This window comes from Arachis stenosperma, chromosome 4, assembly GCF_014773155.1.
Source record: "Arachis stenosperma cultivar V10309 chromosome 4, arast.V10309.gnm1.PFL2, whole genome shotgun sequence".
Lineage (NCBI taxonomy): Eukaryota > Viridiplantae > Streptophyta > Magnoliopsida > Fabales > Fabaceae > Arachis > Arachis stenosperma.
Genome location: NC_080380.1, coordinates 149,023,323 through 149,047,473, shown reverse-complemented (window position 1 = coordinate 149,047,473; position 24,151 = coordinate 149,023,323). Strand labels below are relative to the sequence as shown.

At 33.5% G+C, this 24,151-nt stretch overlaps 4 protein-coding genes across 4 annotated transcripts; 3 read left to right on the top strand and 1 right to left on the bottom strand.

Moving 5' to 3' along the window:
- Nucleotides 1–1,325: 1,325 nt before the first annotated feature.
- Nucleotides 1,326–3,091, top strand: LOC130973149 (40S ribosomal protein S19-1). Its single transcript, XM_057897570.1, has 4 exons — nucleotides 1,326–1,575; nucleotides 2,220–2,310; nucleotides 2,447–2,630; nucleotides 2,746–3,091. Exons 1-4 carry the CDS (start codon nucleotides 1,492–1,494, stop codon nucleotides 2,816–2,818), a joined length of 432 nt encoding a protein of 143 aa, XP_057753553.1. The 5' UTR covers nucleotides 1,326–1,491; the 3' UTR covers nucleotides 2,819–3,091.
- Nucleotides 3,092–4,279: 1,188 nt separating this feature from the next.
- LOC130974836 (sphingosine-1-phosphate lyase) lies at nucleotides 4,280–10,138 on the bottom strand. Its single transcript, XM_057899681.1, has 15 exons — nucleotides 9,812–10,138; nucleotides 9,589–9,634; nucleotides 8,427–8,578; nucleotides 8,240–8,299; nucleotides 7,586–7,810; nucleotides 7,366–7,507; nucleotides 7,162–7,212; nucleotides 6,960–7,051; nucleotides 6,360–6,486; nucleotides 5,910–5,925; nucleotides 5,450–5,557; nucleotides 5,289–5,343; nucleotides 5,054–5,200; nucleotides 4,827–4,905; nucleotides 4,280–4,565 (listed from the first exon to the last, which is right to left on the bottom strand). The coding sequence occupies exons 1-15, from the start codon at nucleotides 10,132–10,134 to the stop codon at nucleotides 4,443–4,445; spliced, it is 1,746 nt and encodes a 581-aa protein (XP_057755664.1). The 5' UTR covers nucleotides 10,135–10,138; the 3' UTR covers nucleotides 4,280–4,442.
- A 559-nt stretch (nucleotides 10,139–10,697) lies between these two features.
- Nucleotides 10,698–16,329, top strand: LOC130973396 (uncharacterized). Its single transcript, XM_057897894.1, has 14 exons — nucleotides 10,698–11,061; nucleotides 11,299–11,372; nucleotides 11,612–11,689; nucleotides 12,371–12,446; nucleotides 12,533–12,597; nucleotides 13,301–13,402; nucleotides 13,877–13,966; nucleotides 14,040–14,114; nucleotides 14,196–14,228; nucleotides 14,341–14,394; nucleotides 14,583–14,645; nucleotides 14,849–14,911; nucleotides 15,316–15,384; nucleotides 15,772–16,329. The coding sequence occupies exons 1-14, from the start codon at nucleotides 11,019–11,021 to the stop codon at nucleotides 15,967–15,969; spliced, it is 1,083 nt and encodes a 360-aa protein (XP_057753877.1). The 5' UTR covers nucleotides 10,698–11,018; the 3' UTR covers nucleotides 15,970–16,329.
- A 1,433-nt stretch (nucleotides 16,330–17,762) lies between these two features.
- Nucleotides 17,763–22,342, top strand: LOC130973395 (disease resistance protein RPP13-like). Its single transcript, XM_057897892.1, has 2 exons — nucleotides 17,763–18,575; nucleotides 19,171–22,342. Exons 1-2 carry the CDS (start codon nucleotides 17,962–17,964, stop codon nucleotides 21,497–21,499), a joined length of 2,943 nt encoding a protein of 980 aa, XP_057753875.1. The 5' UTR covers nucleotides 17,763–17,961; the 3' UTR covers nucleotides 21,500–22,342.
- Nucleotides 22,343–24,151: the final 1,809 nt, after the last annotated feature.

Genomic DNA, 24,151 nt, shown 5'->3' with positions numbered 1-24,151 from the left:
AGATGTGATTGCGAAGCACTACCCTATATATATGAGAACAGTGTCCACGTTGGCACATTCTTTTCTGTCAAAGATTTTGTTGGCAGCAAAAGTTGACATTTTTCTGTCTATTGTCTAACACACGCTTGGAAACAATCGGAGATATATATATACCTTTATGTGTGTTTGTGATAACTACATTTGCATAAACCAACCTTCAAATTTGTCAAACATGTTACATTCAATGAATCAGATTCAACTACCAATACTTGTGTCAAAAACAATAGTAGAGTTTAAATCAAATTAAGACTTTATGCATACTATCATCAAGTCATGTTATTGTTAGATTAATTATAGTAATTTAATAGATAGATAAAAAAAGGTAGTTTATAACAATTAGAGATAATTGACATAACGTGAGAGACCAATACAAATTATAAACTATACTATTCATATATATAGGCAATTCCACTTAAATGATGAACACTTAGATGATATTTTTGTTGTAGCCTAATGTAGCTTGGCTTCTATGAAAATTTTTGTTCTTTCTTTAGGAATGTTTGGGGTCAAATTTTTTTGCTTTTATGTGTAATAATTATTTATCTCCTTTTTTTAATGATAGGTTTTGAACAAAATATGGCATTATAGCATGAAAATTTCATTACTTTTATTTCTGAAATCTAAAACCTTAAATTCTAATTATACTAAAAGAGATATGTAATATTTTTTTCTTTGAAAAATATATATGTCATTGTTATCTATTTAAACTCTCTTTTTAGTCACAAAAAAAAACTCTTTTTTTTTTTATTTTAGAAAGATCAAATTAATTTTATATTTAATTTTCTCACAAATAAATTATTGTAAAATAATATTATTGAGACTAAAGTGAAGACTCACATACAATTATTTTTACATGAAGTTGATAATTAAAAATTATTAAACAATAATTTAGTCAAACTTTTCAAATTATCTAACGATTTTTAAATATTAACTTCACATGAAAAGAGTCTCCATGTGAATTTCCACCTGAAACTAATATAATAAACTAGATTAATAATGTAAAAAATTTTGATAAAAATTTAAGATGCGTTTCATTTGTGTTTTTATTTTCTATTTTCATATTTAGTGTTTTTTATTTTTTAGATTTTGTGAAAAAAAAAGTAAAATCAGGAGGTAAAAATAGAAAACAGAAATTTATTATTTTTGTTATTTATTTTTTTTCACAAAATCCAACAAACAGAAATAGAAAACTTTTTCATAAAATTCAGAAAATAAAAATACTAAGCAAATGCATCTTATTTTTTGTAGGAAAATTTTTTTTATGGGTAGTGCCACCAACTCTTGAAAACAGAAGAGAGAGGCCCAATAGAATCGGGTCGAGCAAAAAACATAAAACGAAAACCCGGAACGAAGCAAAAACCCTAATTTCATATCTGAGGCGCAGATTCTCCATCCTCTCTTGCGAGAAATTCGGAGCTGAGGTTAGCATTGTCTGTGCTTCGAACTTCAGCCATGGCAACTTCAAGGACCGTCAAGGATGTTTCGCCTCATGAATTCGTCAAGGCTTATGCCTCCCACCTCAAGCGTTCTGGAAAGGTTCGATTTTTCCACCTTAATCATCACTATTCTCTATCTGGATTTCTCTGATTTCACAAGTTCCTTCATTTCAATGCTCAAATTCATTTGGGGCTTCGTAGTTCGCCCTGCTTTAGGTTATGTTATATGTCTCTATTGTTTGGGTTATTTTGATGATGTGAGGTTGGAGTGTTCTTAGGTTTTGTTTTCACTTTTGTTCAAAAGATATGGTAATGAATAATCTTAATGTTGATAATTAGATGTAAAGCAAGTTCTTGCTTTGGATTTAGTTGAAGTTCAACGAGGTCATCTATGTGGAAGAAAATTTGGATGAAGTAGAGAGTGAAAACTTCTTGGTCTTTAATGGTTCTGGTCTCACACTCTAGAGCACATAATGATAGCTGCTAATGCTTCTGTTTCTCTTTCAGTATTTGGTCAAAGTATTTCAGTTATAATTCTGCCAAGAGATAGCAGTGAACTCTTTCTGTATTTAATTGAATGAAATGTTGTCCATTACTTCCATTCCTTTTTATTTGTTACTGAAAATTTGGTGCTTCTTTGAGTCAATGTAGCAATGTGTATGTTAGAATGTAATAAAATTTCAGTGATGGATTAGGGGAATGAAGTTTGTACATGCTAATTTATTGACTCTAATTGCTAAACAGATGGAGTTGCCTGAGTGGACAGACATTGTGAAAACTGCAAAGTTTAAGGAATTGGCTCCTTATGATCCTGACTGGTATTATATTAGAGCTGGTGAGTTTATTCTTTTAACTATTAGGGTGGAACTTTGTTGTACATTAACATGGTTGCATACTCTCTATATGATTCATTCTGTTGGTAAATGTTAACGTTTGCTGTTAAGACTGATGGAATTCTATAATTGTTGTAGCTTCCATGGCAAGGAAGGTTTATCTGAGAGGTGGCCTTGGTGTTGGTGCTTTTAGGAGGATCTATGGTGGAAGCAAGAGAAATGGAAGCCGTCCCCCGCATTTTTGCAAGAGCAGTGGCGGTATAGCCAGGCACATTCTGCAACAGTTGCAAAAAGTGAACATCATTGAGCTCGATACAAAGGGGTAAGCTTTAATGAAAGTTATGAACCCCTTTAATGGCAAAACATTAAACAAAAAAGTTCCATTACCTAATATAATATCTATGGCATAAACTTGATTTTGTTTCTATGGGTTGTAGGGGAAGAAGAATGACTTCTAATGGTCGTAGGGATCTCGATCAAGTTGCCGGCCGCATTGTGATTGCTCCTTGATTGGTTTTTACTGAGAACTAAAGCTGCATTTGCATGTGCTCATAGGAATCAAATTTGGTTATTATTAGTAGATGGCATTAAGGAAAAGGTTAAGTTGAACAGCTTTATTTGCTGAGCGTTTTGCAATTTATATCTTGTATTTCAAAGTTGATCCTTTTACACTAGTTTGGAGTTTTTGTTTAGTAAGATTTTGATTTGAATTATCAATACATTGTCATTTTAAACGTTTTTAATGGTATGGATAATTGGGAACGTTAGTGATGCTTCCCCTCATATTGAGAGCCTATTTTTCACCAGAGAAACAATCTATTTGCTCTTTGAAAGAAGCATGCAGCATGAAAATCTGAGAGCCCCAGACGAACAATTCACTTTTACCTTCCCATTCTAGCGTCTTCATTCTATTTCAAGACCAGATATTTAGTTCAAATAAATTATTTTTGATTATTTTGGATTTAGCAATTAAATAATGTATTTTCCTTTGTTTTAAAATGATATTCTATAACACGTGCATTTTGCTGGTTTAGCAAAGAGAGGTAAAAAAAAAAGGGCAACCTCATGACATTGAGAGTCTAAAAGGACAAACCGATTTTCTCTTCACCAGAGTTCTTCAATTCAATGTATAATGAAATCGTTATCATCTAGAGGAATTCATGTAAAGTTAGGCACAATTTAGTCTAAGGGACCATGGGTTTAGTGTCTAATATCTTTGTGTGTCTAGTAATCGTTATGAAAAATTGTGTCTTAATGAACCATGAGTTTAGGATCTAGTATACTAGAGTTCAATTTGATGTATTAGTAGATTACCATCATCTAGACAAATTCAAATAATGTTAGGCACAAATTTGGTTTCGAGGGACTATAAATCTCTCTACTAGAATTGATAATAAATTAAAATACACTGAGCAAAAACGAAAACAAACAATAAAAGATCATAATTTAGACTCTTGATATGAACTAACTATTTCTGTAATTTTCGTATTTTTTTTATAATTACATAATTTAGTGTAAAAAATTATGATATTAATGCAAAATTAGCTATATAAATGTTATTCTCCATGATGCGATATGCCGATAACTGCTATCCTTTATATTGTTACAAAATATATTTAACATGACAAATTTACAGAAAATTTGAAATTTGAAATTTTATTAGATTCATTATATTATTACTTTAGTCTCTCTTTCTGTATATTATCTTTTCCAAGTATATATAATAAAAATATGAGAAAGATTTGGTTAGCAATCTTTTTTTATTCTCTTTAAAATATTATTCATTATGTATAATCTATAAAATATAGTTATTTGTAAGACTTAACTTAAAATCCTTTACATAGAATATAAGAGTTTTACTATCTTGATTAACCTCACATTTATTATTATTAACACGTTTAAATTATAAAAAAAGGATTAACAAGTACTTTAGAGCACCTATTAATACACTCTTAAGTAGATAATAGATGGAACCCAAAACAATAAACAGAAATTGGCTTTATTGTTTACCATTCGAGTCCCCAAAGCATGAAAGAATGCAGAGTATAATGGAATATCATTTGAAAAGTATCAATTACAGTACATGTTGTCAGAAAAATCTGGTAAAGGATATCTTAGTATTTGATGAGAGCCACTAGCAGGTACCGTCCATATAATCCACCAGCAAGTCCTGGACCATGCCTCTATCTGGCATCTTCCCTGCGGCACCATATATCGGTGCTAGGCCTCCACTTATAGGACCAGGATTTTCCTTCACCTTAAATTGGACAAAGAAACATTGAATGGTTGACGAAACAGAAAATACAAAGTAAATACAGACAATTGCTCTGAATTAACCTAACTGTCACATCAACTGTCTCAACTACAACCACCCTGCTAGTGACCTGGAAAAACACTATCGCAAATTGCATGCATGACGTAATTTGCGATCCAATCATAGTAACTATGATACCATGCATGGCAGAATTAGTGATCCAATCAGAATAACTATGATACCAAATCAAGTAAAAAAACTTACAGTATTAACGGATTCCTTCAAATCAGTGAGGAAGTCTTCAACAACTGGCACATGCTGCAGTGTCACGCAGATATGGATGCTGACGAAAAACCAGAATGCAAAAGAATAAATATCTTCAGTTCCTTAAAAAGATGAGCCATAATAATCTATAAGTTGTTTAATCATGAAATGTGTAGAAATAATCCTAATACTAGCCCAGTGAGCTAGCTCTCCCAACCCAGTCCAACCTGTTGGGTCTCTGCAAAGCATTCAAATGCCACCCTTTGGATGTCATCAAATCATTGACTTCAAATATGTCCAGGACATTAGATCCAAAAGCCACAATGGTCATGTCAGGTCTTCCAACAACATACAACTCAGAAATTTCTTCTATGCTGCACATGGCAAAACAATTACTTTGAAAATTTTTTGTAAGGTGAAGGCAAAACGCCATAGATGGATCAAGGAACATAGTATATGTACCCTTTCTGTATTCTTTTTGTTGCTTCCATAATTGTTTTCGTGTTTTCCAAGTAACCTGTAGTACAAAATGACCATTGATTTGCCATATACCATGAATTAAGAACTAGAACTGGAAGAAAAGGAAAGCAAATCATTGGAAGGCCACTGAGATAGGCGGTTACCTTCTTTCCCTAGAGATATCATTGCTGCCCATGCCCCTGCAATTAGTCCCCCAGGCCTGCTTCCAGCTATGGTTGGAGACACATACAACCCACCACTCCACTCGGTAACTGTCACAATGTAGAATTTGGAAATTAATTTTTAAAACCAAAAGAACTAATCCTAATAACGAACAAAGCAATGCAAACAGATGCATCACTCTCCATTGTCTAAAACTTAGGCTAGCTCTTATTTTATCTCAGCACCTATATTTGTTTCCTCTTCTTTTCAGGTTGCTCGTTATGGGAAGTTTTCAATTACTTGAATATAGAACACTAGTAAGCTTCCCATATTATAATATTGTTTAAGCAGGATCATACATTTACTCGTACATACACGTGGGTATTTCTATGCACAGTGTACACTCTACAGTATAAATAATCTCAAGACACAATATTTGTCAGAAAGAAATGGTAGACTTACCAGCAACAAATTGATGCTGCAGAACCCAGATGGCAGAAAGAAAATAAGTACATTAGTAATCAGCTGCAAATAGGTCAACAAACAATATTCCAATAACAGGAAGAGAAATTGCAGAGAACTTAATCCATAAAATAGAAGGAACAAAATAAAGGTGATAAGGGGAATATAAATGGAAGAGAACTGGGTTGTAATAAAAAGAATTTGTCATTTCGTTATAGAACATGGAATCTGACAAGAAAACAGAAGATTACAATAGGGTCACAAGCTATTCTGAAAAACAAAACAAATCCTGATTCACAAGATATTCTATAGGTGCTTCAAAAATGCTGGAAAAAGTTAAGTGCAAACATATTCGTTAACCAATGTTTGGATGCAAGTGTAAGCTTTTCAAAAAAGAAATTGCATCACCTGTCACTACCCTAATACTTTATGACCAGGCCAATGACTTACCTTTCTGATTTCATGGTCTCTATACAGGACTATACTTGTTCCTTTGGGAGCTAAACCATATTTATGCACGTCCACTGATATTGAAGATACTCCTTTAACAGAAAAATCAAAAGGTGGTATAGGGTACCTAGGTAGAAAAAGGTTACAAATTACTTAAACTTATATCAACAACCTCGGAACAATCAATCATTCCAATACAACAGTCCAATTTCTGCGATTTTGCATGGATTGTGTCATTCCATATGCAGCATGCTTAATATAAAATGAATTGTGAAAACATTATAGACCCTAGTTTGCAAACAAAAAGATGAAAACAATACTCTGCCAGTTACATAATGGCAAGACATGCTAATACAAGAAATTGGGTTTGTGCATTTGTGATATTGTCAAGTAATTCTTGGAAAGCTTCTCAGTATGAGAAAAATGGAATTATTGTCAACTAGAGAAGAAAAAACCCCACAGTGGCAGATTTGGATCCAAAGGGCAGGTTTAAAATTTAGAATAGAACCTAAAACAGTAACAAAGTAAGAACCGAAGGTGAGCGTATACTGATAGCAGCGCTGAAAGAATATTTATTGAAATAAGCTATGCCATGCATACCCAAGCTCACGGGCAAAAGGCAATACAAAGCCACCCAGGCAAAGGTCTACATGGAGACAAATACCAAAGCTTGATGCCAATTGACCAAGTTCCTACAAAAGAAAGTTTCACATTATCTATGTTATGAAATTCATCAATAAAGTTTAAGTTATGTTCACTTTTAAGCAATTAGATCAAAATAAAATAGTAACAAAGAACTTACTTCAATGGGGTCAATTATCCCATGAGGAAACCCTGGAGCAGATCCAACAATCTGTATTATCATATGAATGTCAGTTACACTTAATAGCAAGAATACAAGTTATTTGAAGTTTGCATACAGTAGAACCTCCAGCCAAGAATGCAAGAACTTTGAATCTTTGTAATGGAATTAGCACCAGAAGCATAGAAGAATAAGTTCGCATACCAAGATGGTATTTTTGTTAATATGGCGTCGAATTGCTTTTACATCCGCTTGGAAGTCTTTGTTAACTGGAACACGCCATAGTTTGATATTGAAATACTGTGCAGCCTTGTCATATGCTGAGTGTGCAGACACAGGAATTATCCTACAATTGAAAGGAAAATTAATTTAGGAAGATAAAAAAGATGGAGATTCACCAAAAGTCTAGTAATGAACATGATACATTTCAGGTCTTGTAATTCCTTTCTTAGATTTCATATAATCACGAGATGATTTGACTGCTAATAATATACTTTCAGTCCCTCCTGATGTCATATTGCCACATACTTGTCCTCCAGAACTTTTTTCCTGACTTCCAAGAAGTGCTGCAGTCATTGCAACCACTTCTGCCTCAAAGCGTCCAACACTCTGGAATACATCCAAATGCAAGGGATTGGTATGTGCAAACCTGAAAGATGCATTAGACTCAGAAATATATAGATAACATGGTTTTTTAACATTCAAGTGAAAATCTCGCCAGCAAAGGTTCAAGTTTATGTATATAAAATCAAGAGGCATAACAGTATGATAGTTTCAAATATTTTAAATTTACAACAATGAGAAAACTTACAAGTCGTAAATCCCAAGGAAGACTATTAAAGAAGCCAAATCAGAGCCTTATAATAAAAATCAATAGTCGGAGACTGAAAAGAAAATGAACTCAGGTTCTCTGAACAAGGTATGCTGAAATTTTAAATATATTCAAAACCACTGAAATATGCCTAAATCCATCTACAGGTAACTTAAGAAACTTGAATATCATATTTGGCAATCAATATATATCAAAATCATTGACATGAACAAAAAAGTACTGCTTAAACACTTCCATGTTACTAACATTGAGCATGCTTCATTTATCAGAGAAAAATGTCCATCAATTTCACTTCCACCAATGTAGCTGCAAGAAACAAATAAATCGAAAAGAATCTATGTGTAAGTACAATCATATGGACCAATAACAAAATGGATGCCAAGAAAAAATAATCAGACATTAACATCTAATGTTACCAAAATTACTAACATACACTGTACCAGAGCATTTGCCTTGCCAAGCCACATCTTTTCTTTTCTCCTCTTTCATTTTCTCAAGTACTAAAGTGCCTAGTCCTGTGCTTGGCAACTCTGTTCTCCAACCTTCTCTTTTAGATTTACCATCAGACTGCATTTTATCCACAACCTGCACCCCAAATGACCAGATAAACAACAAAATAAATCACAATCCATGTTTCATGACTCAGAAAGCAGCAAAATATACACCACATTGTTGACAAATAAAGAAAAAGCAATATGTGTAACCCCAAATGCTTAATGGCATTCCCAAATCTCAGTAATCATCTTGTGCTTATGGAAGAGATTGAATCTTTCCGTGTCTGGATTTGACAAATATCCTCAGTCGACCAACCTAGCTGATCTCTCAACCAACTGGCAGTCAGGAATTCATGAATAAATTTTTATTGCAATTTTACTCTTAATATTTTATTCATAAATTTCTTCCACCCCTGTTTTTCCTCTCACCCAAAAAAGTGAAGGCCAAAAATTTTGTGGGGACCTATATCTGTAAAACCCCTCCCTGATTTTTTTACTTATTCCTTCTTTTATTTTTTTATAAAAAAAACATCGCACAAGTTTCAACTTTCAAGTACATACGATGGAAAACTAGCGACATGCACTGACTGACTCATTCATCCGTCACTGTCAATAATTAAAAACCGCAAAGAAAAAACCAAAAAAAAAACTGCATAACATCAAGTCTCGATGTTACCTACCGTTACTCAATTTTAATATACACAAATAGATAACACAACAATTTGATGGGGACTCGTAACCAAAACGGCATAGACATACTCCCGCAAGGAAGAAACTCCCCATCTCAGAACATTTGCAACTTCAAAACCACTGAATTGGTGAACTAACCCAATCACTAATATCGTAAAGGATTAAGGATTCAACTCAATACACTCTAATTCTCTAATCATAACAAACAAACAAAAATGGTGAAAAATCACAGCACAAATGCCAAATCACAACCAGAAGAAATGAATGGCTCAACGTGAACTAGACACTAATCCAGGAAACAAACACGTAACTTGCATAATTGATTGCCACACCAGTCACAATGAAAAACGAAAATAACAGAGTTCAATTCAAGTTTCAATGTCAATCCAGCAAAATTACACTAGACCTGACCTTCTGCTTTTCTCTATCAATGTAACTCTTCACTCCAGGGATCAATCTGCCAAACCAAAACACAGATCACAGATCAGAAGACAGTCAAATTTTTGCGAATTATTATTACTATAATAATCAATATTGAGCTGATTTCTTTTATTTATTTATTTATTTTTTCTCAGCTGATTAAATAATAAAAAATATACATAGAACTAAAATGTAGCTACAGTTTTTGGTTTACTTGACAGAGCTCATAAGAAACCCTAGGAGCGAAGCTTTGAGGCCTCTTTCATGGATGAGATTGAAAAATGAGCGAAGCAAGTGTGCGAGGATGAGAGAGAAGAGAGGAGCGAGAAGCAGAAGAAGAGGTTCGTATTGTGAGAGGAACGAGTTCGCTGAAGCTCTGAAGCTATTGAAATGAAAGCTCAGAGAAGATAACGAAGAAGAATAATCCATTGGAGTTTTTCTTGTTTTCTTTCGTGAATTTTTCGTGTAAGAGACGAAGGAATATAAAGTCTTCAGTCTTTTGATCCGTAATTTGTATTTTCGGGTAATGATGAACATGACGAAGACGGAAAGGAAAAATGGATTGGTTGGTATTTTTCTTTGTCTCTTTGCGTTGCGTGGCGTGGAAGAAAGTGATTAAAAATGCATTAAGCTTTGCGATAGCGTGGACCGTGGAGTCTCTTGTGCGATGTAATTGGGCTTTTGATTTGGGCCTTCCTATCCAATAATTCGAAGCAAGTTGTGGGCTTTGATTTCATTGGACCCCCTTCCCCACCCTCGAAAAACGGAGTAATACGTTCAAGGTTTTAAATTTTAGGTTATGGTTATGTTTAAAATTATTTAAATTTTTTCATAGAAGGATAATGTATGATTTTAAAAAATAAAAAATGAATTTGAATTTGAATTGAATTAAACCAAATTTTAGAACAGATAAGTATAAGTATAATTTATCTATCAAGAAAACAATAATAAAGACTCAAAACAAATATTTATCTAACCTAAAATAAAAAATCGCGATATTTTTCAACGCAAGATAAAAGTTGCTTATAAACGAATAAACTATTAATTCTTTTTAATCGAAAGGGGAATATACTTATTTATTTATTTATTATTAATTTATTATGCTCAGCTTTAGCTAAGTGAGAAAACTAGGGTGGAATGAAGAATAAGGAGTAGCAACCAAACCAGAGAGAGAGAGAGAGAGACTCAAGGGTTCGTCCTTCGTTCTCGTTTTTCAAATCAAAGCAAAACTCACGAATTCCCAATTTCGTAACTACTCTGCTACCCGCGAAGAAGAAGAACCCTCGTTTTCTCGTTCCGTCACCAACAAATCACAATCGCACAAATCTCCGAACCCTCAAAACGCCTGCGTTTCACGCTAAATGCTTCACCACACACTCATCCTCCGCTAGTTGCTGCTTTGCTGAGCATCACTCTCTTCCATGGCTCTTCCATTCGGCAAGATCACGATCCTCCTTGGTGCAGGTTCACACTCGTCTCCTCTGATTCCTTCTTCTGTTTTATTAATTTTTAATATTAAGTGTTTAGCTTCGATTTTGTTTTTTACTCACCGTCATTTTCGCATCTATGTTTAATGTTTATCGTAATTTAGCTGCGTTTATGGTGATGATATCTGAAACCGGAGTTGGTTTGATTGGTAGGGTTGTGTTCCTGTGAAATTACCTTTCTGACCTCGGGGAAATCCGCTTGTGTGTATTGTAGGTCTTGTTGGTTCGGTCCTCGCAAAGGAGGGGGGTCTTCCTGATATCTCTAGTGTTGTCTCCGGTGCTTACAAGGTTAGTTTTACGGTTGTGATGCCGGTTTCACATTTTGTTTTGGTGCATTTAAGCATTTGATGAATGATGTAATTATGCGTATGATTTTGCTCGTTGTAGAAAATTGATTGATGAATGAGATTGTGGTGTATTTTTATCTTATGTTTACTTTTATTTATCTTATGTTTTTCAACAATGTGGCCCAGAAATTGTTCATGTTTTGTGTATATGATGCAGTTTCATGTTTTTTTGCACTCCAGGTTTTTTGGAAGCTAGGTAAAAGCGAGGAGTCTGCTCCAGCTGGTAAAAAGCCACATAATGATGCTTTGATTGCTCAGGTTATCTTTCTGTTGTCTTTTCAATTTTCAATGATTTAATAATATTGATCGTGAACAGCATTTGGTATCATTAACTCTAGTCTACAAGGTTACTACATTTAATGAATCTTATACTAAATGGAAATATATATTTGTTCTAGTTATGACCATTAAAGAAACACACTGGCAAACTTGTCTATTCAATATGGTCTGAGCTTTGCTGCATGTCGTGCTTGTTAATTATTGGAATGTTTGTATCCTGTGTGGGACAGTTTGCCACTATATGATCTAAGTTTCATTAGCAATAAGATTTATCTTATAAGATGTTATTCTAGCATTTTTACATAAAGGGGAGGACGAGATGTAATCTTGTTTCATTTATAACTTAAAACATTAAAATGGTTATGCCCAATATGCACTATCTGGTAAAGGGCGGATGGGTGTGATAGGCACTACTTAAGAAGCTATGTATAGTCTCTAGCTATTAGCTGAATGTTTTTCTCTCACATTCATAGAATTGAATAAAAACATCACCATGTTTCACAGTTTATATACAAGCTACAAAGAGTTAAAGTATAGTTAAAACAAGATTGATATTTTCCCCTATTGACGATTTGAATGGCTAAAAGAAATGGTGATTTTGTAATTATATATTCAATATCAGGGTAGTTGACAATGTTCATTAATCCTTTACATAAACAGGTTAACAGCCTTCGGCAGGAACTACAACTCCTTGCTAGAGATAGATCAATCACAATTGTAAATGCAAGTGGAACAGGTTCTAGTTATCTACTTCCTCTTACACATTTTGGGGTCCTTTTTTATTTTACAATTTACATTATTTCTAACTTTTACAATACACAGGTGGGAAGAAATATGTCACAGTGCTTGTTATTGTTGTGGCAGGATATGGCTATATTTGGTGGAAGGTAATGTGTTTTTTCTTGTGATTTATTTATTATAAAACGCAAGAAATTACATCAACCTAAAACTGAGAGAGGAAACACATACTAGAAAACAACTCAGAGTTAAAAACCAAGAAAATGAAATTGTGGGATGTGGAAGATTTGTCTTTCTAGACGTACACATTCCTTTAAAGCCAAATCCTCCATTTCTGTGAATTGTTGATTCTATTGTTTTGTTTTAGTTTTTACTGTCTGATTTTTGGTTGAGTCATGCTGCTACTTGCTATCAAATATTTTCCATGTCATTTTGAGCAGAATAATTTGCATTATTTCCAATTAAATGATGTTTAGTTGTCTGGGCTGTACAAGTGATAGATCTTGAAACTTTAGTCTATGGGAGTAAAATCCATACACGACAAATTTTTTATACCCAAGGGGGGAACTGAAAATTTAATGGATAGTAGTACTGTTTCTAACCACTTGTGTCGCTACTCGCTACATGTAAGCCTGTCTCTGTCTGTAATACACTATTCTAGAAACGGATGATCATTGACCTTATTATAGTTTTTCAAAATATTGTTTAACTTTTTTATGGTTTAAATGTCAAACACTGTACTCTAAAGATAAAAGAAAAAGAAGTTAATCATCGTCACTTCATTCCTATCTCCACATATGCTCTCCTTGTTGATGTTCGGTATGGTGGCTTGGTTATATTTGCACTTTGCAGGGATGGAAACTTCCTGATTTGATGTTTGCGACAAGGCGTGGTTTATCTGATGCTTGCACATCTATTGGTAATCAGATGGGGAAGCTATATGAATCAGTTGAGGTACTTTTTATTGTTTGGTCTTCTTATTTTGTCAAAACCCGAGCAGTTGCAGTTAGTATTGTATATTTATATATGCATAGTTGCATACATGTCTTTGATGACCATAATAGATTCCTTTATGAGTGTAATTGCTGTTGATTGTTATTGATGTTTACTCATAATCAATTTGATTTTTTTCTCATAACAAAATGATATTCTTTCTTGATTACTATCAAGCTGGTGTGTATTAATAGCTTTTGTTTAACTATTTTTCTTACAATTTTAATTGCATAACTTGCATTCGTTGTTTTTCCCATTATTAGTATGGTTATTTCCTGTAATTCAAATAAAATAATTTTTGAAAATAGCACTAATAATTATCATTGATATACTAGTCGTAGTGATAGTTGTGGCTTTTGTGTTATGCTCAATTTACGTTTTGGCTTTCTGTGAAAGACTTAGGAATGGATGTTTGCTTATATGCAATGGTTTCAGGATGCCAAAAAGAAGTTATCTGCTAGAATCAACCGTCTGGATAAAAGTTTAGATGAATGTGCTTCCCTTACTGAAACTACCAGGGAGGAGGTGAGTAAAGAGTTCGCAATTTTTTCTTTTCTGTTTCTTCCTTGCTGTTTAATAATGTTTTCTTCTATTGTAGATCTCGGTAATTCAACAGGAAGCAGATACAATAAGCGGAGATTTCAAGTCTGTGCGAGTTGCTGTCCATGTCCTGGTAAATTGATTGCAAGTTAATGTTATTTCCTTTAGTTTTAATGTTGGATTTTGAAACTAACCCTAATTTCTTGCTTCTCAGGAATCGAAAATCAAAGAAATAGAAAAGAAGCAGGTATAATCAATTAAATTCAATTCATTGTCTGCTGTTTGGATAAACATTTTTGTTTTTGTTTGTGGGGAGTGATATTATTTAGACTCATGGTTTACTGTTTTTATCTGCCTAGGTGGCCACAACTGAAGGAGTATATAGGTTATGCAATATTTCTACAGAGATTCAGGCAAGAACATGAACTAAACTTCCGTTTGTCTAGATTTCTTTTATTTGTCTAGACTTAAAAGCCTAAATCTCAAATGTGCCTTGTTTTATTATTTTAATTATCTTCTTTCCATTTAATTGTTATATTAATAATAACTTTTTTTTCCCTTTTCTCAAACAAATCACCTTTTTTTTTTTGTAATTATATAGGCATCTTTAATCAATTCTCCCAAGCCTGCAAGTGAGCTACCACCAGTTTCCCCTTCTTCTAGGGTAACCACTTTCTCTCCACGTTTATTGATGACTGCAATTATGCCCTATTTGAAAGTAGTAGTATCATGCATTTGGAGTTTGAACTCATAGTGTATTTGGCTATAAATCATTAGGAATTTCAGCTCCTAGTTTAACAATATTTACCCCAAATTTTACTTTAGAACTTATTCTATTGTTAACTTTGTAATCCTATATTTATACAGGCTACGCTGCCGGGTCCTTCAAGGCTATCTCTTGAGCCACCATCTGCTACACCATTGTCAAGGGTAATATATCTACCTTAATTGCGATTAGGAAATCAATTTGAAGCATATTGTTAAGTATCTAAGCAAAGTGGGGAATGAAACTTTAAAAGCAAGAAGTCAGTATCGATTTGATCTATGTCCTTAATTGGAAGTACCAAGGAGTTCTAAATGAATAATAATTTAACTTAATAGTCCAAATTAAGGGTGGGGCTTAGTAGTTAGTGCTATAATTTGTTTATTCATTCCTTTTACTCCTCATTAACATTTAACACTTCATGCCCCTTTTCTCTCTCCCTACCTCATCAAAACATATGGTAAAGGATATATGCACCTTTTGGGGTGGTGCTTAGCTTTTTAGGGAAGTCTTTACTGCACCCTCCCATTGCATGCTGATTATTAGTTCCGACTATCTCTTTTTTCAACAGAATGGATCTATGCCTCCGGCTTTGTCAATTGATCCTCCTTCTCCATCGAATTCTGCTGGATCTTACCAGGTTTGCACTTTTCTTACTAATCGTGACAAGCCTCCTTTAGAGAAGTTTGGCTGTGTGCCAAAATGATTAATCTCCATTTTTTGTTTGAAATTTTAGAAAATTGTTGGTTGCCTATCTGCTTGTGGTTAGGCATGGTTGACAGTTGTTTGTGCCTCATTGTTAGTTGAGATAAAATATTTTCTTCATGAACTGTTAATCCATTTGCATTTCTACTGATGTGCTTCATTTGCATTTAAAAAAGGAAAAAAAAAGGGGGCGGGGGGCGGGGATTCTTTTTCTTTTACTTGAAATTATCATCCTAGTTTTTTTCGATCTGTTTTCTTGAATTTTGCTGCCTATGTGTTGCTCCTTGGTCTCATATTTAAGCTCCTCTGTCTGTCTTTTCAGGAGGATGCTGAGATTTCAGAGGAGATGAATTACACAAATAATCGCACAAATTCAAGCATAATTCCTCCTAAAGATGTTCAAACCCACAGTTCCAGTTCTGGCTTGTTTGGGAAGTTTACCGGCTATGCACCGTCGTTTCTGACGAGAACACGCAGTGCAACAGATTCAGTTGTACAGCAAATCCGCTCGAGTAGTTAACAAAAACAGGCCTGTTTTTGTTTTTTCAGTGACATCAATTATAAGTTGTGCCCAAGCCAGTCTTGAATAGAAATGACTGGGCAGTGAATTTTTGTAGAGCTTCTGTTCCATTCAGCTTCATGAGGATTAAACTTCAAAAACTATTAGTTTGTTCCATATTGAACTGTTAAATCCGAAAAGAGGTTTAAAAAAGAAGAAAGGGAAAAGTCTATTGAATTGTTTTGTTCACTTTAGTTTTGAATAAAGTACAAAATCTATAGAACTTTAGTTTAATTGTCGGGCCATTCTTATGCCCTTGTATATGGTATTCATGGTTCCTTAGCTATTATATTCAAGAAGACCTCGATTTTAATTATGAAAGTGTTTGTCTATAGATAGTTCACAGTATGAATACGATTTACGAATCAACCAAAGATTATCTAAGTCTGAATTAGTAGTTTTTTATTCTCGAGAATTACTTTTTTCTATGAAAGCACTTTTTTGGTATGAAAAACCTTTGGGGCACCCGAGTTTACTATCTTAACTAGATTAACAAGTGTAGACATATAGATTACTGTGTTTTAATTCGTTCGATGAAGGGCAGGGGGCAAGTAATTGTTAAAATTAATGCTTAGTGGCACGACTCAAAAGACACGCATCTCAAGAAAGTTCTATAACATCAATTACATGTTTTAAAATATACATATAAAATAACGTAAATTGTAATTAAAATATTTACAATTTAGACAGAGTCTACATTTATAATGACTGTACTTCACCTAATCTACATTTCTATGTCCATTATTCTCATAACTTTTGTAGAGTACTCTTGGTTATTGCAACTAAAAACTTGCAAAGATTGTTACCATGGGAGGTTCATCATCAACAAAAATAAGGTGCAGCACTACCATCACATTTCAGGTATGATGTTTTTCTGAGCTTTAGAGGCTACACAAGACTCAGATTCACAGACACACTCTATCATGCTTTGATCAACAAAAGAATTGACACCTTCGAAGGTTCTCTTCTTGAAGCAATTGAAAGATCAAGGATGTCAATTCTGATACTTTGTGATAAGTATCCAACTTCGTGATGGTGCCTTGATGAACTGATCAAGATCATGGAGTGTTCGGAAAACGGAAGAAAGCGACCGGTGTTACCAGTCTATTTCAATGTGGCAAAATCAGACGTGGAGTTTCAGCTTAATGAATATGGAAAAGCCATGGCTACGCATGAAGAAAAAGGCAGATACAATCACAAGTTGGAAGCATGGAGGTCAGCTTTGTCTCAAGTAGGCAAGATTTATGGTCAACGCTGTGATCACAATAAAATATAAGTATTTATTTTGTCTTAAAATAATATTATTTAGAAATGTAATTATCTTATATTAATATTTGTTAAATTTATTTATTTAACGTATATAAATTTTGAAAATCTTAAAAATAAAAAAATATATTAAAGACTAAAGAATTTAATTTAAAATTAGTCGAAAATAAATTTGAACGATTACTCCAAAAAATAATGTATGAAATTAGCTATTGCCAAACACCTCATTACTTTATCACTTATTCCAAGTTAAAAAAAAAAAGCATTTAATATAATTATTAGAGGACTCTCCAAGTCAATCCACGAGAGTTAAGCAGCTTCTCCATAGCAAATAAAAAACGCATAAAGCAAGCAATGCTTATAATAAGTCATAACCATTAAATATTGTATGTTTTTAACTTTTTATACATAATGTAAGTGCAAATTGCAATTAAAATATTTAGAATTAGCAACTACAAAGAAACTTGCTCCGCGTTTATTTGGTTGTAATCACTTCATTGATCACCTAATCTCCGTTTCTATATACATTGCTCTTTCTTTTGTTGACTCTTGTGATTACTATTCCGATTACGATTAAGCCTAGCATGATCGCAAAGAGCAGTGTTAGTAACCAGCAGATATTGTGATTTATAACTATTAATTAGTTATCATTAGTGTTTTTAATTGTGTAAAATTACATCTAACAATATGGGATTACTCACCTTCTTTTTGCTGGATAAGTGCTGGCCAGATTTTAATAAAAATGCTGCCCCTCTCGACTTTCTCGAATCGCAAATTAGCATGACAGGTTCATCATCAGATCATGATGCAACACCATTGTCATCAGATCAAGGTGCAACACCATTGTCATATTTCAAGTATGATGTTTTCCTGAGCTTCAGAGGCCACACCAGACGCGAATTCACAGACGCACTCTATCATGCTTTGGTCAACAAAAGAATCGAGACTTTCAGAGATAGCGAGAAGCTCAGAATAGGTGAGGAACTTGAAGGTGCTCTTCTAGAAGCAATTGAAAGATCAAGGATGTCAATTCTTATACTCTGCGATGAGTATCCAACTTCCAAGTGGTGCCTTGATGAACTCGTCAAGATCATGGAGTGTTCCGGCAACGGAACAAAGCGACCGGTGTTACCGGTCTATTTCCGCGTGGCAAAATCAGATGTGCAGTTTCAGAAAAATAAGTATGAAACAGCCATGGCTGCTCATAAAAAAAAAGGAAGATACAACCACAAGTTGGAAGCATGGAAGTCAGCGTTGTCTCAAGTAGGCAAGATTCACGGTCAACGCTGTGATCAGAAAACGTGAGTAGTTAATTAGTTATTTACTTTGTACACAAAGCTTTTTAAATGTTTATGCATGCTTTTGAGTTCTGATTTTCAATTGTATATGATCATCAATGTTTGATATACTGTAATTACCTAAATTTATACGAGCTTGTTTAATTTCTTTTAAAGTAACATAAAAATATTTATCAATAGACTAAAACGAAATGTTAGATCTTTATTTTTAAAAGTTTAGTTAAAAGTATTTCTTACAGAATTACTTATTTTGATGTTCAAGAGACTAAATTTTGGTTTAACCCAATTTTACTGAGTTTATGAGATCTGAGTTAATAATGAGTTAAGAAGGGAATAAAAAAGAAAACTTTTTTTTTCAATGCATTAATAATCTATTTAATATATATATATTAAAACATTCTACTTCCATAAGTGCTTATTTAAGTTCTCTGTTAGTGAGACAACATTTCTTTTATTATGTTTTGATCTTTGTTAATTCCGTTGTAAAATCATCTCAATTATTTTGCTATGATTCTCTTGCTTAATAGTAGTATATATATTTGTATAAAAGAAGAGAAAATTAAAATGAAAAGAAAATGTGCTTTTATGTTGGCTGCAGAGCATGGGGTGAGGCTATTGACAACATTGTTGAAGAGGTCACAAAAAGACTTCCTCCTTTGCCTCTGTACATCGACCGTCCACTTGGATGTGATTCTGATCTTGAGGAGGCAAAATCACTTCTAGAAATTGGTTCTCATGCTACCTGTTTCATGCTGGGAATCCATGGAGATGGTGATGAAATAAGCAAATTTGTTGCAGAGCTGTATAACAAGATTAGGCCTCACTTTGTAACTGCAAGTTTTCTTTCCAGTATCAGTGAGAAAACAAATGAAAGTGGTGGTGGCCTAGAACATCTACAAGAAACTCTTCTTTCTGAGATGGGAGAGGAGGTCAGGACTAAGATTGGAAGCACATTCAAAGGATCCTCTGAAATAAAACAAAGACTAGGCCAAAAAAGAGTTCTTCTGGTTTTAGATGATGTTGATAGTATACAACAACTGGATTCACTAGCTAGAAGAACTGATTGGTTTGGTCCTGGTAGTAGGATCATTATAACAACAAGATATGAAGATGTGCTAGATGATCATATTTTGAACAATGGTGTTGAGGTTAAGAAATATTGCATCGCTGAAGGAAGTAGTTCTACTGTGAAGGAAGAAAATGTAGTGGGATTGGAGAAAGATTTTGAAATTGTGATTAATCAACTCAAGGAAGAAGATTCTCCTGGGAATGTTGTTTCCATTGTTGGCATGGGTGGGTTAGGCAAGACCACCCTTGCTCGAAAGATCTACAATAGCGATGAGGTGAAGATTTTATTCCGTTGCCGGGCATGGGCAACTGTTTCCAAGGATTACAGTGGAAAGGAAGTTTTTAAGAGCCTTTTCAAGTGTCTGAAGCCATCTGCATCTAAATTGGAAGATTCAAGTAGTGAAGAGGAGCTAAAGCAGAAGGTGAAGAAATGTCTGGAAGGAAAAAAGTACTTGGTAGTCCTTGATGATGTTTGGGACAGTAAAGCATGGCGCACTATAAAGAATTGTTTCCCAGAAAACAACAATGGTGGCATGATACTAGTAACTACTCGTAATGATCAGGTGGCTTATGCTTCAGAGTCAAAGGAACCTCATCACAACCTTTCCTTTATGGATAAGGAAAGAAGTTGGGAACTGTTTCACAAGGAGGTTTTCTGCAGAAGAAGTTGTCCTCCTGAGCTAGAATCTATTGGCAGATCAATTGTTGAAAGTTGCAAGGGTTTACCATTGGCTATCAAAACCACAGCTGGGCTTGTTGCAAAGAGGGAGAGGTCAGAGGATGCATGGGAAGAAATCATGAATTTACTGCCTTATTGGAGTGTTGCTGATGAGGATAGTAGTGAGGAGATGATGGAGCTTTTGAAGTTTAGCTATGATGATTTGCCCAACAAAATGAAGCCATGCTTTCTATATCTTGGAGTGTTTCCTGAAGATGAAGAGATTTGGGTTAGAGACTTAATCCGTCTATGGATAGCAGAAGGGTTCATAGAGCCAATTCAAATTGGAAGATCAAAATCACCCCCACAGCTTGAAGATATTGGTGAGCAATACCTGAAGGAGCTAGTGGATCGAAACTTGGTACAAGTGGCCAAGAGGAGGAGTGATGGCAAAGGCGTGAAAACATGTCAGATCCATGATCTCTTCCGGGAATTGTGCATATCAGAGAGCAACAAACCTGATAACAACAATAACAATGCTCGTAGACTGTCCTATCCCAGCAACGTAGGAGCCTATGCCAGTATAGTAACATGTAATGAATCTTGCACTTGTTCCTTGTTCATTTATCAAGATGTTGAACATGTGTGGCCACATCATATTCCAGAAGATTGCCAAGTTAATGTGCTATATTTTCCAGATTGGTTCACTGATATAAATAGAACAGCAACAGATGAGTATTTGAAGGGGTTGGTCAAAAGCCTCAGGTTCTTGAAAACGGGCTTTTCTGAATCATATGAGTTATGTAAATTTCAGGGTTTAGAAACATGTGATTCCTATGTTCACAATGGCCTAAGTATTGGGGGCTTCAAGAAACTGAGACATCTTCGTAGTGAGTTTGGCGTGAGTTTATCAGCAGATGAAGTTGGAGTAAATGATAAAATGCAGAATCTCCAAACCTTAGGTTATGTGTCTGCCGAATCACAACTAGGGAGCTTACTTGACAATGGTTGCTTTCCCAACTTGAGAAAACTGGGTTTAAAAATAGCTGAAGAACATGGTTCCACAGAAGATAACTTAAAGAGACTGCACTGCCTAAGCAATCTACGTAAGCTGGTACTTATGTTTGAAGAATGTCGGGCTCCATTAGATAGAGTTACATTTCCTTCAAATCTTATCAAAGATTACCTTGTCAGGTTTTAAGGATTTGAAATCTAAAGATATGAATACATTGGGACAAATTCCCAACCTTCAAATTTTGAAAGTGAGATATGGAAATTGTGAGGAAGAAACTCTTAATTGTGGTACTGCTGGGAGCTTTGTGCGGCTTCAAGTGTTTATCATGGACGGTGTGAATATCACACGTCTGTCATCAGAAGAAGGTGCGATGCCTCGTCTCCGCCGTGCGGTCTTCTATAACTGCCCTGACTTGAAGGAGGTTACTAAACAAATGCGTTCCTTGGGTAGAAACTTGGAGTTTATAGAGTATGTTGATGATCATGGTTTATCTCTTGGGTAGTAACTTGGAGTTTGTAGAGTATGATGATGTTTTATCTCTGAGGCATTTGCTGTCAATGTCACTGCTGCTTTCCAAAAGCAGGTATATATTTCTGCTATTTAGTTACTATTAAAATATCGGTTCCGCTATGTTACCAACAACATATCTGCCAACTTCTGCCAACTCTTATTTATAATTGTGTTTCATAGAAGTGTGTTCGTGGATGTGTCTAATAAAAATGTCTTTTTTATAACTGTGTTTAATAGAAGTGTCTTTATAGATATATTTTCTGGATGTGTCTCTTTATATATGTGTTTAAAATATATTAATTATTAGACACATCTACGGACACACTTTCATGAAACATAAATATAAATAAGAGTTGGCAGAAGTTGGCAGATAATATGTTGGTACCCTATACTTTTCCTTAAAATATTATTAGAGTTGTTAGTAATTGGGAGTTAAGTCAGTAATAACTAGTAATTAGTAGATAGATATTTATAAAACTAGTTGAAAATATTTTTATAAATAGCATGATTTTTGTATCATGTAAAACAACTTCAATACAACAAGTTCATATAATATTATCTTCTTTTATCCTGCACTTCTCCCAGAAATTTAACATTTACCTTTTCATGCAAGTTAGTTCTTTTCTATGCTGTTGTTGAGATAAATCATTCTAACTTGTGGTCCTGCAATCTCACTTACTCTTGGCACAATATGAAGTGACTATGTAGTATTCACTTTCACTATATCTGTCTATACTTCATAGCAATTGTAACTTCATAGCAAATTGAAGGATTTGATCCATTGCAAGGAAAATCAAAATACCATCAACCAGGACAAAATCAATTGAAAAGTCCAATAAATAAATACATAATGATATGAACTATCTACCTTCTTATTGTGATGATTCACTAGCAATCCATCTAGATGATCTCCATCAACAATCATTAGCTTACGGTCTCGACTGATTGAGGTGTGCTGCATCAAAAGCACATAGCTAGGAATCAAGTTCATGTGAAATTGCCATCAAAACTAACTCAAACATTTAATTTAAAAGATTAATCTGTACGCAAATAAATTTTGAAAATCTTAAAAATAATTAAAATATATTAAAGATTAAAGAAAGTTTGTTGGGAAATGTTCAATTTAAAAATACAATAAATATGTTTGTTTTGTACCTTTTCATCTAATATAATCATTTCTAAGTAAAGAAACTCTTCTTCATTTGTGGGTGTTAATGTTTTCTATAGACGAACCACGCAAACTTTGATAAACTAATTGTCTATTTGTTTGGTGATACTGTTCAAAGAATGATGCTCTATTGAGTAAGTTTGAAATGTTATGTAGTTTGAAAATAAATTTCTTGTGCTTAATTTGATGTTATTTGAATAAATAATGATAAGAGATTTATATAAGAAATTCAAATAGTATGGAATTTGAATATTTGTAACATTAAATTTATTATGATTAATATATTAAGATTATTATGACATTTGTAACATGGATGTTTATTATATTTAATGAGTTATTTATAAAAATTAAAAAATTAATTATTGGGGTTATAAATTAATTGTAATATTTATAATGGTAAAATATAATAAATATAGGGATATTGATTATAAATTTAGTTAGATACTATTAATTTCTAATTATTGTCATTGGTAATTTTGTAGCCTAATTTGCATATATTTTTATTACTTGTATATGTTTTTGTATATTTTATTTGTTGCTGATTTAGAAATAATAGTTGATTTGGCAAATTTTGAGTGGTTAAATCTAAAATTTTGTCAAATAAATAATATTGCTGACATAACATTAGTAGAAAGAGAAAAATGTCTTACGAATAATATAAGTAAACTTATGTATCTACTTTTATATATTAAGAATAGATAGATAGATAGATAAATTGAAATATTAGTTCTCCATCTTGGGGACTAAAGTGCTTAATTACAATATAACATAATTTCATAATGATGATAATGATAATCATAAATCTTCATAGTATCATGTTGGTGTTGGAGTTGGAATTTTTAAATATTGTCGTATCATATTTATTTAACTGCTCGCTAATTTAGTCTTATAAACGCAAATAGTAATTTAACAAGAATTTTACATATTACGTATATCGATTATACTAAAAACTAAGTAAATAATATTATCAAACAGTATATATTCCATCGACGAGTTTTATATATGACTTGTATCTCAGATTATATATTATTATTAGATTGTTAAATTGTGAGATATATTATCTCCATTTTACTTGCCAAAAAAATTACCTACTATTGTGAAAAAAAATAATAGATTTAGATGATGAAATAACTGATTTGTTCTCCAAAAAAAAGAAAAAA

Bases quoted from the DNA above. Each gene is read 5' to 3' on its own strand.
- LOC130973395 (XM_057897892.1), top strand. From the start codon at position 17,962: ATGGGATTACTCACCTTCTTTTTGCTGGATAAGTGCTGGCCAGATTTT. The intron at 18,576-19,170 runs GTGAGTAGTTAA...TGTTGGCTGCAG, and splicing joins CAACGCTGTGATCAGAAAAC to AGCATGGGGTGAGGCTATTG.
- LOC130973149 (XM_057897570.1), top strand. From the start codon at position 1,492: ATGGCAACTTCAAGGACCGTCAAGGATGTTTCGCCTCATGAATTCGTC. The intron at 1,576-2,219 runs GTTCGATTTTTC...ATTGCTAAACAG, and splicing joins ACCTCAAGCGTTCTGGAAAG to ATGGAGTTGCCTGAGTGGAC. The intron at 2,631-2,745 runs GTAAGCTTTAAT...TATGGGTTGTAG, and splicing joins ATTGAGCTCGATACAAAGGG to GGGAAGAAGAATGACTTCTA.
- LOC130973396 (XM_057897894.1), top strand. From the start codon at position 11,019: ATGGCTCTTCCATTCGGCAAGATCACGATCCTCCTTGGTGCAG. The intron at 11,373-11,611 runs GTTAGTTTTACG...TTTGCACTCCAG, and splicing joins TTGTCTCCGGTGCTTACAAG to GTTTTTTGGAAGCTAGGTAA. The intron at 14,229-14,340 runs GTATAATCAATT...TTATCTGCCTAG, and splicing joins AAGAAATAGAAAAGAAGCAG to GTGGCCACAACTGAAGGAGT.
- LOC130974836 (XM_057899681.1), bottom strand. From the start codon at position 10,134: ATGTTCATCATTACCCGAAAATACAAATTACGGATCAAAAGACTGAAG. The intron at 7,811-8,239 runs GTTAGTAACATG...TGCATCTTTCAG, and splicing joins ATAAATGAAGCATGCTCAAT to GTTTGCACATACCAATCCCT. The intron at 5,344-5,449 runs GTAACCGCCTAT...TTTGTACTACAG, and splicing joins GATATCTCTAGGGAAAGAAG to GTTACTTGGAAAACACGAAA.